A 12,201-nucleotide genomic window follows, 5' to 3' on the forward strand; every position below is an offset into this window, starting at 1 on the left:
TAAAGGTTCAATGAAATGAGCTCAGAAAAGGAGATGCGTGTTGTATGGTCAAAACAAAATAGTTTCAATTGACTAGTTTGTTTTCATATCATGATAGTCGTGTCCTTTTTAAAAAAGTTCCTACATTGGATTAGTTTTTAACCTTTAAACTATTCTTATTTGACAACTTACAGCATCTTTAGATGATTTGATGAGATAACTGGACCGGTGATGCTGCCAGCTTTAGAGGATGGGATGATTGTTAGAGGTCTAGATGGGATTCCATTTGGCTATCACATGTTATTAGGGATGGAAGTGGTTTCCTATGGTTATACGATTCCTGAACCAAGGGGTTGAAGTGGTTTCCTATGGTTGTCCGATTCCTGAACCAAAGGAACATACTTCTACGAGGGATAGCACACACATACTATGCTTTTTGAGAAATATAAAAAAGGACAAACGCTTGAGCCGGGGTTTTATGACACTTTCCGGATGATAGGCGCGGTACCTATTTCAGGAACCAATTTGTTCAAGCTTCTTTCGTCAAAGTCTTATATCTTCCTCTATCTAGGAGGCATGTGCGAAGCACTTCATAGTAGGGAACTAGTACTAAAAACTCAATGTGCTGCCGTTGTCAGAGATTATATAATTAATGAAATACCTTGAAATTGGATTATGGCAAGCCTTATGTTAAATAATAATCATGCATCATTGATAGTTTTTTATCACCCATCGCTCCAACTATAGCTCAAGATGTTATCCGTAGTTACATTATCATATCTCACCATCTAAAATGTCCATGTTTGTGGCACATGCACAAGGAAGTACTTTCACGTTATCTTTGCTCTAACAAAGAGAAAATTTGTCCTTACATCAAAACTTGAAATAATGTCATATGTAATTGCTAGGGTGAAGAATACAAGCTATTTTGACCAAAGCAGATTGAGTTTGCAGGATGGCAGTTAGATTTAAAGCCAAAATAGTGCCTTTTGGTACTGTTGGAGAAGATGACTTTGGTGAAGTAAGTCCTCTGTAAGCTCTAGTGAAGCTTTGTGCCCCTATCATTGTATATCAGAGATGTAAGGAATTGTTGACAGAATGTTTTGGGTTTTTTTAATGCTCATGTGTTTTGCTTGACGACAATTTCAAACATCTTTGATAGACAATGATGAAAGCACAAAGCTCCTTAAGAGCTCACAGAGGATTTACTTCATCAAAGTTATCTTCTCCAACGGTACCAAAAGGCACTATTTTGGCTCCAAATCTAACTGCCATCTAGACAAACTCAAACTGCTTCGGCCAAAATAGCTTGTATTCTTCACCCTATCAATTATATAGTACATTATTTCAAGTTTTGATGTAGGCATAGATTTTATCTTTGCTAGAGCAAGATAACATGAATATTAAGTATGCCCTTGTGCATGTGCCACAAACACGGACGTTTTAGATGATGAGATATGACAATGTAACTACAGATAACACCTAAAGTGTAGTTAGAGCGAGGGTGATAAAAAAACTATCAACCATGCATGATTATTATTTAACAAAACGCTTGCCTTTGTTTGATCCAATTTCAAATTACTTCATTAATTATATAAATTCTGACAACTATAGTATATTGAGGTTCTAGCACTAGTACGATGATGTGCTTTAGCCTCATGGATAGGACAAGACATGACACTTTGACAAAAGAAGTTTGAACAAATTGGTCCCTGAAACGAGTACCGCACCCATCATCCGAAAAGTGTCATAAAACCCCGCTCAAGCGTTTGTTCTGTTCTATATTTCTCAAAGAGTATAGAATATGCTATCCTCGTATAAGTATGTTCCTATCACATATCCATAGCAACCACTACACGCCCCAAAAATAAGTGATAAACAACATATAGAACTGGCCCCTTCAATGGAATCTCAGACCTCTGACAATACTCCCATTCTCTAAAGCTGACAATATTACTAGTCCAGTTATCTCATCAAACCATCTAAGATTTATGCAAGTTGTCGGGGAAGAAGTCTAAACGTTAAAAACTAATACAAAGTTGTAACTCTTTTAAAGAGGACACGCCTATCTTGATATGGAAACAAACCAGTCAAATGAAACTATTTTACTCTGACCATTCAACACGTATCTTCTTTTGTGTTCATTGAACCTTTAAAATACTGTATGCATGGGTGCTAGAATGGATCGTACATAAGGTCACTAGCTGACCAAATGCTGGATTAAGTATGCAGAAAACGATATCCGTAAACTTCCTAGATGTCTTAAACTGCTATCTTTTTTTACCCTCAGACAAAGATTGGACAAAAAAATTTACTTGTTTGATCCATATAACTTCCTATATTCAGCAGGCGTTGGTGGCAGGTAGTAGAAGTTTTCCACGACGGTAGAAGTTAACGCCCTTAATAATGGTAGTTAAATCAAAATCATCTTTCTGCATGCAAAGAACAAAAGAGGATGCTTCAGTGAAGCTAAACTGTATCATATTTTTTAAGCAGGGGTTAGTAGGATATACAGCCTCACGAGTATGATTCTGCAGTGACATTATTCATCTAACAGAGAAACATCGGTTATAAAAGTAGTATGCGGTTGTGTGGATCATGTACTCATTTATTAGAGTTGATAGCCATGGTTATTAATTGAAAAGAAAGTGCTCATATTTTTTTACCTAGAGTTTAGTGATCAACAATAAAGAATATCTCAAAACAATTTTGGATGTCTTAAGTGTATATATAAACGATGATCCCCAGGGAGTAGAGTAAAGCCAATATTAACAGATTTACTAGTCAGCAGAATGGACTCGGCATCATTATCTCGTAATGTATTGCAGATACCTATCCGAAATATCAATCAAAGGAGTAATTTTAATATTAATGGCTCTACAAAATTTCACCAAGGGAGAACACGATACTTGGATTGGAGATGGTGGAAGTTCAGAAGTCAAATAGTCATCTAGGAAGAAGAGCACTCAAGACTAGCAGCAAGTTTCTAAATTGTTCTTATTCTTGACATTTTCACTTGATAAGGCAAGCCAAGCTAGAAAGGATCGTGGAGATACTAAAACTTGTTGGGTGATTTTTTTTTTTCCATTCTATTGAAATCGCTGAACACATATGAGATAGTAGTTCATGCGTAATTCTAGCCTCTGGAAAGAGCGAAACCTTCTAAGAAAAGGAAATCACCAGTCATCAAACTTACAGAGATCACTTCTCTGCACTGCATCGTGTCGTCTAGCATTTCTGCTTGACTTGGCAATAGCTGATTCTTCCCACTAGAATTACAAATCCCTATAAAAGTTAGTCTACATTTGCCTCACAAAAATACATGATGATCGCAACTTTAAAGAAGAAGTTGTATATCTCATAAATAAAGGTTGAAGAAAGTGGACAAAAGGAAATGCCGAAAAAGTTTAACAGAGACCAAGCACCTAATAAGTAGATAGATCACCTGACACCAAGGAAAAAAAGAAAGGAAATGTGACCATCATGCTGCTCACAAAATCAAGTTGGTTCGGGCAAAGAACCAAAGAAATGAAGGATTACAATGACCACAAATCCGCAGTAGCAATGGGCACTAGCCAGTGTTATATAGATTTTACTAAATGACTCTATGCAGTTAAATTAAGATAATAATTTAACCTTCAACTGTAGCCTTCGACTTGGTCAAACATATTGGGGACAATATCCAGTGCGCTAGTAGTTGCACTGCATTTACTATCTAATATATGAACTCAAGAAAATGAGTTATGTTTTGATATGTTGATGGGCGCATCCATATATCTTAAAAACTCTAATTACCCGCTTTTTTAATTTGGTATTTCTAGCCCAAGTAAATCCCCCTTCAATGCAAATATATTTAAGCTGCTCATTGGAAGATGCTTACTTGATTAACTTGATTATACATTCATACTAGAAATTTTTCATATTAATCTCACAAACATGTGAGAGAATCCATTTAATTTGCTTTACTAAAGGGCTTATGAAACTTAACGTATTAGTAACCTAGTAGTTCAAAAGAGATTCAATGACGGTCAACAAAAGGATAACAAGTTGATCCTCATTTGCCTCTGCTATAATATATCAATGTGTTAGCATTATGTTTCCTCTTTACTATTTAGGAGATGTGTGAGATAGCAATAACACTGGCTGGGATATTTGCTTGCCAAAATCTACATAACCATCCTAAACTCTAATCTCCAAACATCTAATTGTATGAGATTTGACAGAATAGATAAAATAAGCACCGTGTAAGAAGTACATTCCGTGCCTTGGCAGCATGAATATATGAATTTGTATATGCCGAAGCCGATTTAAGCATCCGAAGCTTCCACAGAAATGTTTCTTTCGGAAGAATATCAGCAAGAACCTGCAAATTTTTCCATAATTTTTTTTTCAAGCAAAAAATTATAGACATAGCGCAAGTCTAGCTTGTTGTTCATGTCCGAAGAAAATGTGATTGGTAAGAGTTCTACTCATCGAGGAAAATAAATTGCAAAAAAGTTTGCTAGTCTCATGAAGATGATGGCGATAGTTTAGCTTACAGATATGTAAGATGGCGTGGTCAATATGTCCTTTGATAGCTCTCCAATCGTTTGCTGTGGAGGAAGCCCTATTTTCTGTGCTAGCCTTGAATGTCCTCGAAGGATCACCTTATATCTGCCAGAAATGAACTAGAATAAGTGGAGAAAATTACAGCATGGCTGCAGCCGGATATATATGGTACTAACTACTGAGTGTGCCCAAACTATAGCCACGCTTCAGAAGCACTTCAGTAATAGCACCACCCCAACACATTTACACAGCAGCCCATGCCCCCTTTTCACCATCAGCAAGCAATAAGGTATTCCTAAAAAAGGGCAACCATCATCTAAACCTATGAAACAGATGTTATGGGGATCCCCTGTAATTGTAGCACCACAAATAAATGTAGGTGGTAAAAGAAAAAACAGTTCGGAGAGAGAAGCTGAATAGAAAGGTTCGCTAAATACGCAATTGTGGTACCCATGACATTAACGGGCAATCATGCCTAGGCTATCCTCAGTAATTCAGTAGGCTATCCTCAACTGTAGATTTCTATATTATCAGCGTCCACAAATCAGTAGCCTGGTATACTATAAAGAAGTGCGAAAATAAACCTGAAACAATTTCTACTTTACATGGAAAAGTGCAGCAAAATACAAATAATAAGGAGCAACGCAAACCTGCCATCAAACTCAGGTTGAAAGGATAGCTTAGCTGCAACAGTATCGGCATGAACTCCAGCAAAGGTAATAGATGTCGTATTCCCGACTTGTCAAAAGACGTGGCTGCAAAAAAATATGTATAGTGTTCTTATTTAATAAGCAAAGCTGCGACAACTGACACAGGTTCTAAATGAACATAAGCATTAATCCGACATACTTCAATGAGGACACTGCATAACTCACATAGAACAATTCATTTACCACAAGAAAAGGCTGCATATACATAAGATTCTTGTCGCCTTTGTTTTTCCAGAGATTATGAGTTAGAAAACCGATCATTTCAGAGTTGATATAACAACTTGATTTCCTCGTCCTGTTGCATATATTTAACTTCACTAGAAAGTGTTTCTCAACTGGGTTGGCCAAGATTAATCAAAGATCAATGTCAGGGTTGCATGCTGTGACAGCTAACACAAGGCATCCTCCCAATGATTCTCCAACAAGATGTATAGGTCTACTGGGGAGCGGTAGGTCTCCGCTTTTATTGTTCTCTCGACCATTTTCACCAGGTCTGAGCCATGCAAAATGATCAGGAGTTATCAACTCGTATGGTATTAAGATGAGAGGACTCAAAGCATCTGTTGTAACCTGGCTTTGTTGTATTACAACTCCAGAATAACACGATATGCTTTTACTACGTAATGGAGCTAGAAAGAATCACAATTAAATTGTTGATTACAAATGATTTTGTCTTCAGATTGTTACCATATATTCAAAATTGGTGAAGCAGTTGGAGAGAGTGAGAAAGAGGAGGACCTAGAAATGACGTTCTATCCATGGCTGGGATGTGCAAGCACCAAATGTCGAACATCCTTCACACATGAAAACATTCATCCAGTTAGACATTTACTGCTGCATTAAATAGTGAAGTGCGCAAGCTATTGCATGAAACAGATGGTATAGTCATTAATAGTCCGAGTAACCCGCAGAGGACAAGTAGGGTAACACAGGCACTGCAACTCATCTCACTTCATCCAAGTTCAGGAGAGAGAGGAAAGAGCCTTTAACCTAATGCAAAGTGCAGCAATCACCACATCTCTCACAGTGAACAGGGAGTGAACAAATTTCATCAGATTTGTTATGAATGAGAAAAGAAACCTGATTTGTGAAGTACTCTGCTTAAATTTGACATACTTATATTCTAAGATCTTAAACCGTGCAACCCGATAACTGATCTAGCTGGAAGGGGATTGAGGTCGTATGTCTATAAACAAGCTAGCTGCCCTATGTTGCCAGGCACTGCAATTGTTTTTCCCCCTCTTTCGTTTCCTTATTAAGCTCAGCTGGGCGCTCAAAACCAGGGTGCTCGGAAGTATATTGTAGAGACGATTAATGCATTTCGGCAACAAGCAGAATTAGATGCTGAAATTTCAGTGCTAAACTGGAAGATTGAATAATCGAGGAAGAGTAGGCATGCTTACTGTCCGAGCTTTTTGTACTGCAAAGTCGATTCCCGTGAAACAACATATCGGGAAACAGAAAGCACTGAAACTCCCATCAAAGATCGAATAAATTTCACAGAAACATGACGAATTCAGAAGGAAACCAAACAGCTTATGATTAGATTAAACCGACGCAACAGCGGAAAAGGATACAACATCAAGCTGCACATCAACAGATATCTAGAGATGATCACGGTCGAAATCACAAAAGCGCGATTGTGTAAGTCCTGCTTAATTCTCAGGGTCAGATCACTTCAACGATGAACCACCGATGGCGACAAAATCGAACGGTTACAAATCTCACGACCACGAGCAAGAAACTGACGTCGTCCTCCATCTCGAGGGAACACTCACCAGGCAGATGAAGAAGCAGGGGCGACTTCTCCAAGCTGAGTGCCGCACTCCAGAGGAGAGAACCAGCGAGCGAGGCGGTCCGCTCGTTTTTTTGCTCCCCTTCTCTACAAGACTAACCCTTCTCGGCAGAGGAAAGACGGTCGCGGTTGCTGCGGAGGACCACCAGCTCCTTCGAAATATGGCGAATCCGGCTCAGAAAGGACGCACGGAAAGGGAAGCGGGAAAGAGAGAGAAAAAAAAAGCAAGAAAGGACGCACGGAAGGTTGCACAACAGAATCGGCGGAGGACGATTCGGTGGTCCTGCAGATAAATTGTCCGTTCCCTTTTTGTTTTTGCATGTTTTTTTTTGTCGAAGTTTTTCGATATTTGTTACTAGTCACTTTTCGTACTCCGTACTTTTTTGGACAAATCGAAGTCGCCACTTTTGCCTGTCTATGCTTGTCTCTATACATGATAACTTAAAACTAACGAATGCCTTAATTTTGCACTTACCATAATGACTAATTTTGGGTCTTATGCTTTTCTCGATAAAAAGGATGGAAGGAGGGTCTTCCAAGCCTCCTTGGGGAGAGTACTCAGAGTATATAATGGGTCAGAGTGGGATTGAGTACACCTACTCCCACTTTGTCTTTGCCTCCCTTTTTATACTTTCTTCTTTCTTTCTCGCTTTTTCTTTTGCTTTTTTTTTCTTTTTAAAATTAAAAATCACGATTCGAAACATCTCATTAAATATTTACATATTTATAAACTATATAATTATGTGGTGAGAAAATTTTATGTTTATAATTTACGAGTATCAAGACTTCCTTTTCTCTAAATCATGTCGGCAACATTGTTTCGTCATTCTAAAACTTTTAGCAATGATTAAATGAACAAAAAAAAAATACTATAACAGACATGAACTTGCTATTTATGTTACGAGGTGATATAAATTCTTAATCATCTAACTTAAACGTTCATAAAAAAATCTAGAGATGATACAAGATATGTTCTTTAAAACTTGGTATTATTTGGTCATAAAATCTAAATGGCTCCGAAACCATCCATTTTAGTTGGTTTAGCTCCCACTCTAATATGGGGTGTGCTCTATATAAAGAAGAACTAACTCGAGTTACTTTTCTATTTTTACTATAGTTAGACAATGCATATGAAATTCTGAGTGGGAAAATACTATATTGTTAGATGGTCCAAGCTAAGACCATGCTCATCACCTGATATGTAAGTTATGCCTTATAGAGGTAGAATCAATCATACCCATAATCTCATAACATATGTTATTATGAGGTATATCCACAAAATTAGCTAATGAGTTTATGCTCTATGCAAAGAATTATCACGTAAGTTCATATCCATTTAATACCTTACTAAATTAAGACTTAGAAAGATGTGAACCAGTGCTTGGATTGGGTTGGTAGCCAAAGATGGATCCGTAATATTTGTCCTAGCGGGGTCGATATGATCCATGGTTGCAAAGAAATCAAGTATATCTAGTTGAGATATAAAAGCAGTTACACATAGAACTCAACTATACACTTCTCTTTAATTGAGAATCATAATAGCATTATAATTGGCTGATATATATTTTAGTTAACCGTAGTAATGCCCGGACAACATTCTAATTACGTTGAAAGATGCGATTTAAAGAACAGAAAAAGGATATCATTGGGAGAGGCTAAATCTCTGAGTTGGGCATATATCATTCCATGAATGAACTGATTACTTATACAAAAGGGAATAGCTAAAGACTTGGGTATATCTTAAAGTTCTTGACTATGGAATAGACATTGCTGTGCGATATCGGCTACTTACCAAAATGCCCGATCTTGGACAAGTCGAAGTTGCCACTTTTGCATTTCTATGCCCGCCTATATTAGGGACAATGTACATCATACAGTAATCCAAGGTCAGTTGCTCCTTAAGCTTGTTCTCCTCCTCCTCCTCTTTTCCCTTCAAAACTTTCTTGGATCACATCGCTCTCCTTTTGAGCCAACTCTTGAACATCGTCGCCCTCCTTAATGTCGTTCTTGTTGGGAGAGGCAACAACGATCTCAATGGATTCAGATTCATTGGGGCTGCTCGAGGGCACTAACTGATTCATCTTCTTATTCTCCTTTCTTTTGCCCCATAGCACCGCATAGAGACCAAGTACTATGAGCCCTGACCCTAGAATGCTGCCATTGAAATAAAGCGAGGAATTTAGATATCCTGTGTTAAGTGATTCGAAAGGTTCGAATGCTTTAAAAATATATGTATATATACTTACCTTCCCAGGTTCAATTTTTCATCCAACACCATAGACCCTGCCAAGGCCACGGTCACTAGCATCAAAGGATTAAAAACCGACACGAAGACCGGTCCTCTCACCCTTACGCACCAAGCCATTAGAGTATAGCACAACCCGGAACCGACTACCCCCTACAACACCACAAGCAAAACCACGCCACGCAATAGGTGGCAAATTAGCTAACAACACATACCACGGCAGTTCAACAATCGCTATTAAGCCGCCCCCAATAAATGCACGCAACATTAGAGAGTAAAGTGTTTGTCACATTGTACCAAGTATGATACGATGAGCAGCCCGATATTCCATCCAAGCTTCCACTGGCTCCAATCCCTCTCTCGGCACAATGCGTAAACCACTGCTTGGATTGATGCCATGAAGGTCATTAACGCCGTGCTCGTGTACTGGCATGGGAATCCCTCACTCATCTTGGCCTGTCAAACAAATCATTGTACGTTATAATTTCTAGTTACCGAGAAACGACACTTAGCGACATGCACGTTACGATATTTTCTTCATTTTAAATATGTCATTTATTTATTTCAAGCAAAAAAACTGAATGTTTTGATACGCTACATCGTTTTGTTACTATGCACGAGGTCACTTCGGCCTCTTGCATCTTCCTCTACAACCATGGGGTACTTGAGATTCTCTATTTGACCGATATATAGACATCGAGGGACGTTCCACTTGTAAGGTGGTAGGTGTGACCTTTATAGTTATTTTGGAAGTGCACTTAAATCACTCGATCAACTTCAATCCCTTGAAGGCTCATGAGTCCTTGTAGACCGAATACAAAATTCGGGGAGTATCACTTCTCTAGATATATAAAAAAAGGGTGAAAATCCTATACGTTTGCTTTGGTACCTCAATAAATCTCAACCATCAATCTCATTTTTATAAATTTGATTTTCATATAACAATCGTTTAGATCTATTGAGACACTAAATGAACCATTGAACGGAATAGAAAAATTCATCTTTTATAAAACGAATCTTCGGGATGTTTGGATGCGCATGCAATCTTTCCCAGACTAACCAGAAGAACCTTGAAAAGGAAAAGGTGATCGACACTAGAAAGAATGAAAAGAAAAGGCAAATCAAAGGCGACAACGTGAAGACGTATTGAAAAGATCAAGCAAAGACCCACCTGAATGATCAACCACAAAGCGTAAAAGAAGCAGCTGGCCACGGCCAAAAGCGATCCCAGGGGGAGATTACTCGAACCCTCCTGGCCCTGCTGGGTCGCCCCCACGTGGCGCAGCAGGTTCACGTGAGTTGACCACAGGTTGAGTTCCACGCCCTTGTAGAACGTGAGCAGCATTGCCCCACCAATCCCCATTAATGTTCCCGCCACTTTTGCCTTCCCTGCAACTGTCCTCAGCCTCGCCTTCTCCAACCTAATTGCCATCGACCAACGTGAACATGAAAGAAAACCACGCGCCACGTCAGAAGAACATCCCAGCTGACGATCCCCGAGCATACGCGCCAAGACCGATTCTAGTGAATTATAAGCCAATTACATGTCGAGGAACTTGCACGAGACATTCCTGTACATACCCAAAAGAAATAGCCAAGACGAAGGTTACGGCAGGGGTGAGGTTGGCCATGGCCGAGACGTACGTCGCCGATGTCATCGACAAGCTTGCAAGGTACAAATTTTGCCCCATCGATCCCCTGCAATTCATTCAATCCCAGTCAACAATAAAAGACCAGAAACTTCCCCGTGCATAAACACCCGAGTCTTCCATATTTATGTACTAGAAGTCTCTTTTAGAAGGAATATCTGGTGAAGGCTGCGTCTAGTCTGCTGCAGTACATGGAAACATGGGTTTTAGGCTGTTATCACATAAGTGCTGTCTTATAGCACCACAAGTCACTAAGCATTTCCCAAATGTTATAGATTAAACAAAAAAAAAAGGCATGGTAATCAAGAACCCGAACATCAGTGCACTAAGAAACACACACTTACCCAAATAGCCCACAAAAGAAGGCTTGGACAAGCACTGTCCACGTTATCTTTGGCCTGCTCTTCCTGTTATAAACCGAAACACAAAATCAGTATACCTATACACTACACTTGTAAAATTTGGTTTAATAAGAGAAGTGTGTTGTGTGTGACCTTTCTAAGAAGAAAGCCAGAGGGGCCATGAAAACAGTCGCAAATATGAAGCGGTAGGCGATGACGAGCATCAGGTTCATCCCGTTGCTCGCGGCGAGCTTGTATAGTATGGTGACGCCGGCGAACGCAACCTGGACGACCACCATCACCAGCAGGGCCTCCGTTTTGTGCACAGCCTCGGACAAACGATACATCGCCATCGCTCGAATCTCTCTCTCTCCTCTCGAGATTTCGGTTCCTCGAACGAGTATGGAGGAAGTATCTTAATCAAACGTGAAAACTGAAAAAAGATGGGATTTGCTAAATCTTTGTCCTGAAATTGAGTAAGAGAGAAGAGCGAATGTTGCCGACGAGAGGAGTGAAAGTGGGGTATGTATAATGCAACAGAGAAGGCCACCAGATGTGTTGCTTGGCTTACGTACTTCCCGTCACCATGCACTGAATCATCCTCGCGCCAGGGATGATAGAGATCGAGGAGATGTGAGAGAATATTCAGTGGTTTGCAAGTGTACGCCACGTCAAGGCTGACGTGGCGTGCGCTTATTTACTGTTATCCAATGAGATCTTGGCATGTGGATAGTGATCTGGAAATTAAAAAAATTGTCTTTTTCCTCTTCCATTTTCAACCTCCGCTCCGCTTTGGCTATCTCCACCGCCACCATCCTTGAGCCACCGCCCCCACTGTGGCCACCGTGGTCTGCGGCAAAGCTGTTGAGCTCGTGGCAGGAAGCCATGGACTAGCCAAGACTCGAGATGCAGATACGGAGATGCTGCAGCTCGT

General features: G+C 39.6%; 2 protein-coding genes across 11 annotated transcripts; both read right to left on the bottom strand.

The window, feature by feature from the left end:
- Window positions 1–1,956: 1,956 nt before the first annotated feature.
- On the bottom strand, window positions 1,957–7,163 carry LOC115663811 (uncharacterized). 10 transcript variants are annotated; one of them, XR_008814579.1, is made up of 7 exons: window positions 7,016–7,163; window positions 5,976–6,031; window positions 5,574–5,730; window positions 5,178–5,282; window positions 4,518–4,632; window positions 3,176–3,248; window positions 1,957–2,411 (listed from the first exon to the last, which is right to left on the bottom strand). XR_008814579.1 is itself a non-coding variant. In XM_056303443.1 (5 exons), the coding sequence occupies exons 1-4, from the start codon at window positions 6,715–6,717 to the stop codon at window positions 4,734–4,736; spliced, it is 354 nt and encodes a 117-aa protein (XP_056159418.1). In that variant the 5' UTR covers window positions 6,718–7,003; the 3' UTR covers window positions 4,604–4,632; window positions 4,704–4,733. The 10 variants fall into 10 exon arrangements, 2 of the variants coding, with proteins under 2 accessions (XP_056159418.1, XP_056159419.1); XR_008814580.1 differs by lacking the exon at window positions 7,016–7,163 and adding an exon at window positions 6,641–7,003; XR_008814577.1 differs by lacking the exon at window positions 7,016–7,163 and adding an exon at window positions 6,641–7,003 and having other exon boundaries at window positions 5,574–6,031.
- A 1,519-nt stretch (window positions 7,164–8,682) lies between these two features.
- On the bottom strand, window positions 8,683–11,624 carry LOC115663810 (WAT1-related protein At1g25270-like). Its single transcript, XM_030585779.2, has 7 exons — window positions 11,421–11,624; window positions 11,271–11,333; window positions 10,859–10,975; window positions 10,449–10,698; window positions 9,575–9,733; window positions 9,279–9,430; window positions 8,683–9,186 (listed from the first exon to the last, which is right to left on the bottom strand). The coding sequence occupies exons 1-7, from the start codon at window positions 11,618–11,620 to the stop codon at window positions 8,931–8,933; spliced, it is 1,197 nt and encodes a 398-aa protein (XP_030441639.2). The 5' UTR covers window positions 11,621–11,624; the 3' UTR covers window positions 8,683–8,930.
- Window positions 11,625–12,201: the final 577 nt, after the last annotated feature.

The sequence above is a fragment of the Syzygium oleosum genome, unplaced genomic scaffold (genome assembly GCF_021117445.2).
Source record: "Syzygium oleosum isolate NSW1041296 unplaced genomic scaffold, Sole_v2.1 Sole_v2.27, whole genome shotgun sequence".
NCBI classification, from domain to species: Eukaryota; Viridiplantae; Streptophyta; class Magnoliopsida; order Myrtales; family Myrtaceae; genus Syzygium; species Syzygium oleosum.

What these genes read in the sequence shown, in the direction of transcription:
- LOC115663811 (XM_056303443.1), bottom strand. Translation starts at nt 6,717, where the DNA reads ATGGGAGTTTCAGTGCTTTCTGTTTCCCGATATGTTGTTTCACGGGAA. An exon ending in CAGTACAAAAAGCTCGGACA is followed by an intron (nt 6,032 to 6,640) that starts GTAAGCATGCCT and finishes TCATGTGTGAAG; the next exon opens with GATGTTCGACATTTGGTGCT. An exon ending in CAACCTGAGTTTGATGGCAG is followed by an intron (nt 4,850 to 5,177) that starts GTTTGCGTTGCT and finishes TCTGTTTCATAG; the next exon opens with GTTTAGATGATGGTTGCCCT.
- LOC115663810 (XM_030585779.2), bottom strand. Translation starts at nt 11,620, where the DNA reads ATGGCGATGTATCGTTTGTCCGAGGCTGTGCACAAAACGGAGGCCCTG. An exon ending in GTCTTGGCTATTTCTTTTGG is followed by an intron (nt 10,699 to 10,858) that starts GTATGTACAGGA and finishes GATGGCAATTAG; the next exon opens with GTTGGAGAAGGCGAGGCTGA. An exon ending in GAAAAATTGAACCTGGGAAG is followed by an intron (nt 9,187 to 9,278) that starts GTAAGTATATAT and finishes TTTCAATGGCAG; the next exon opens with CATTCTAGGGTCAGGGCTCA.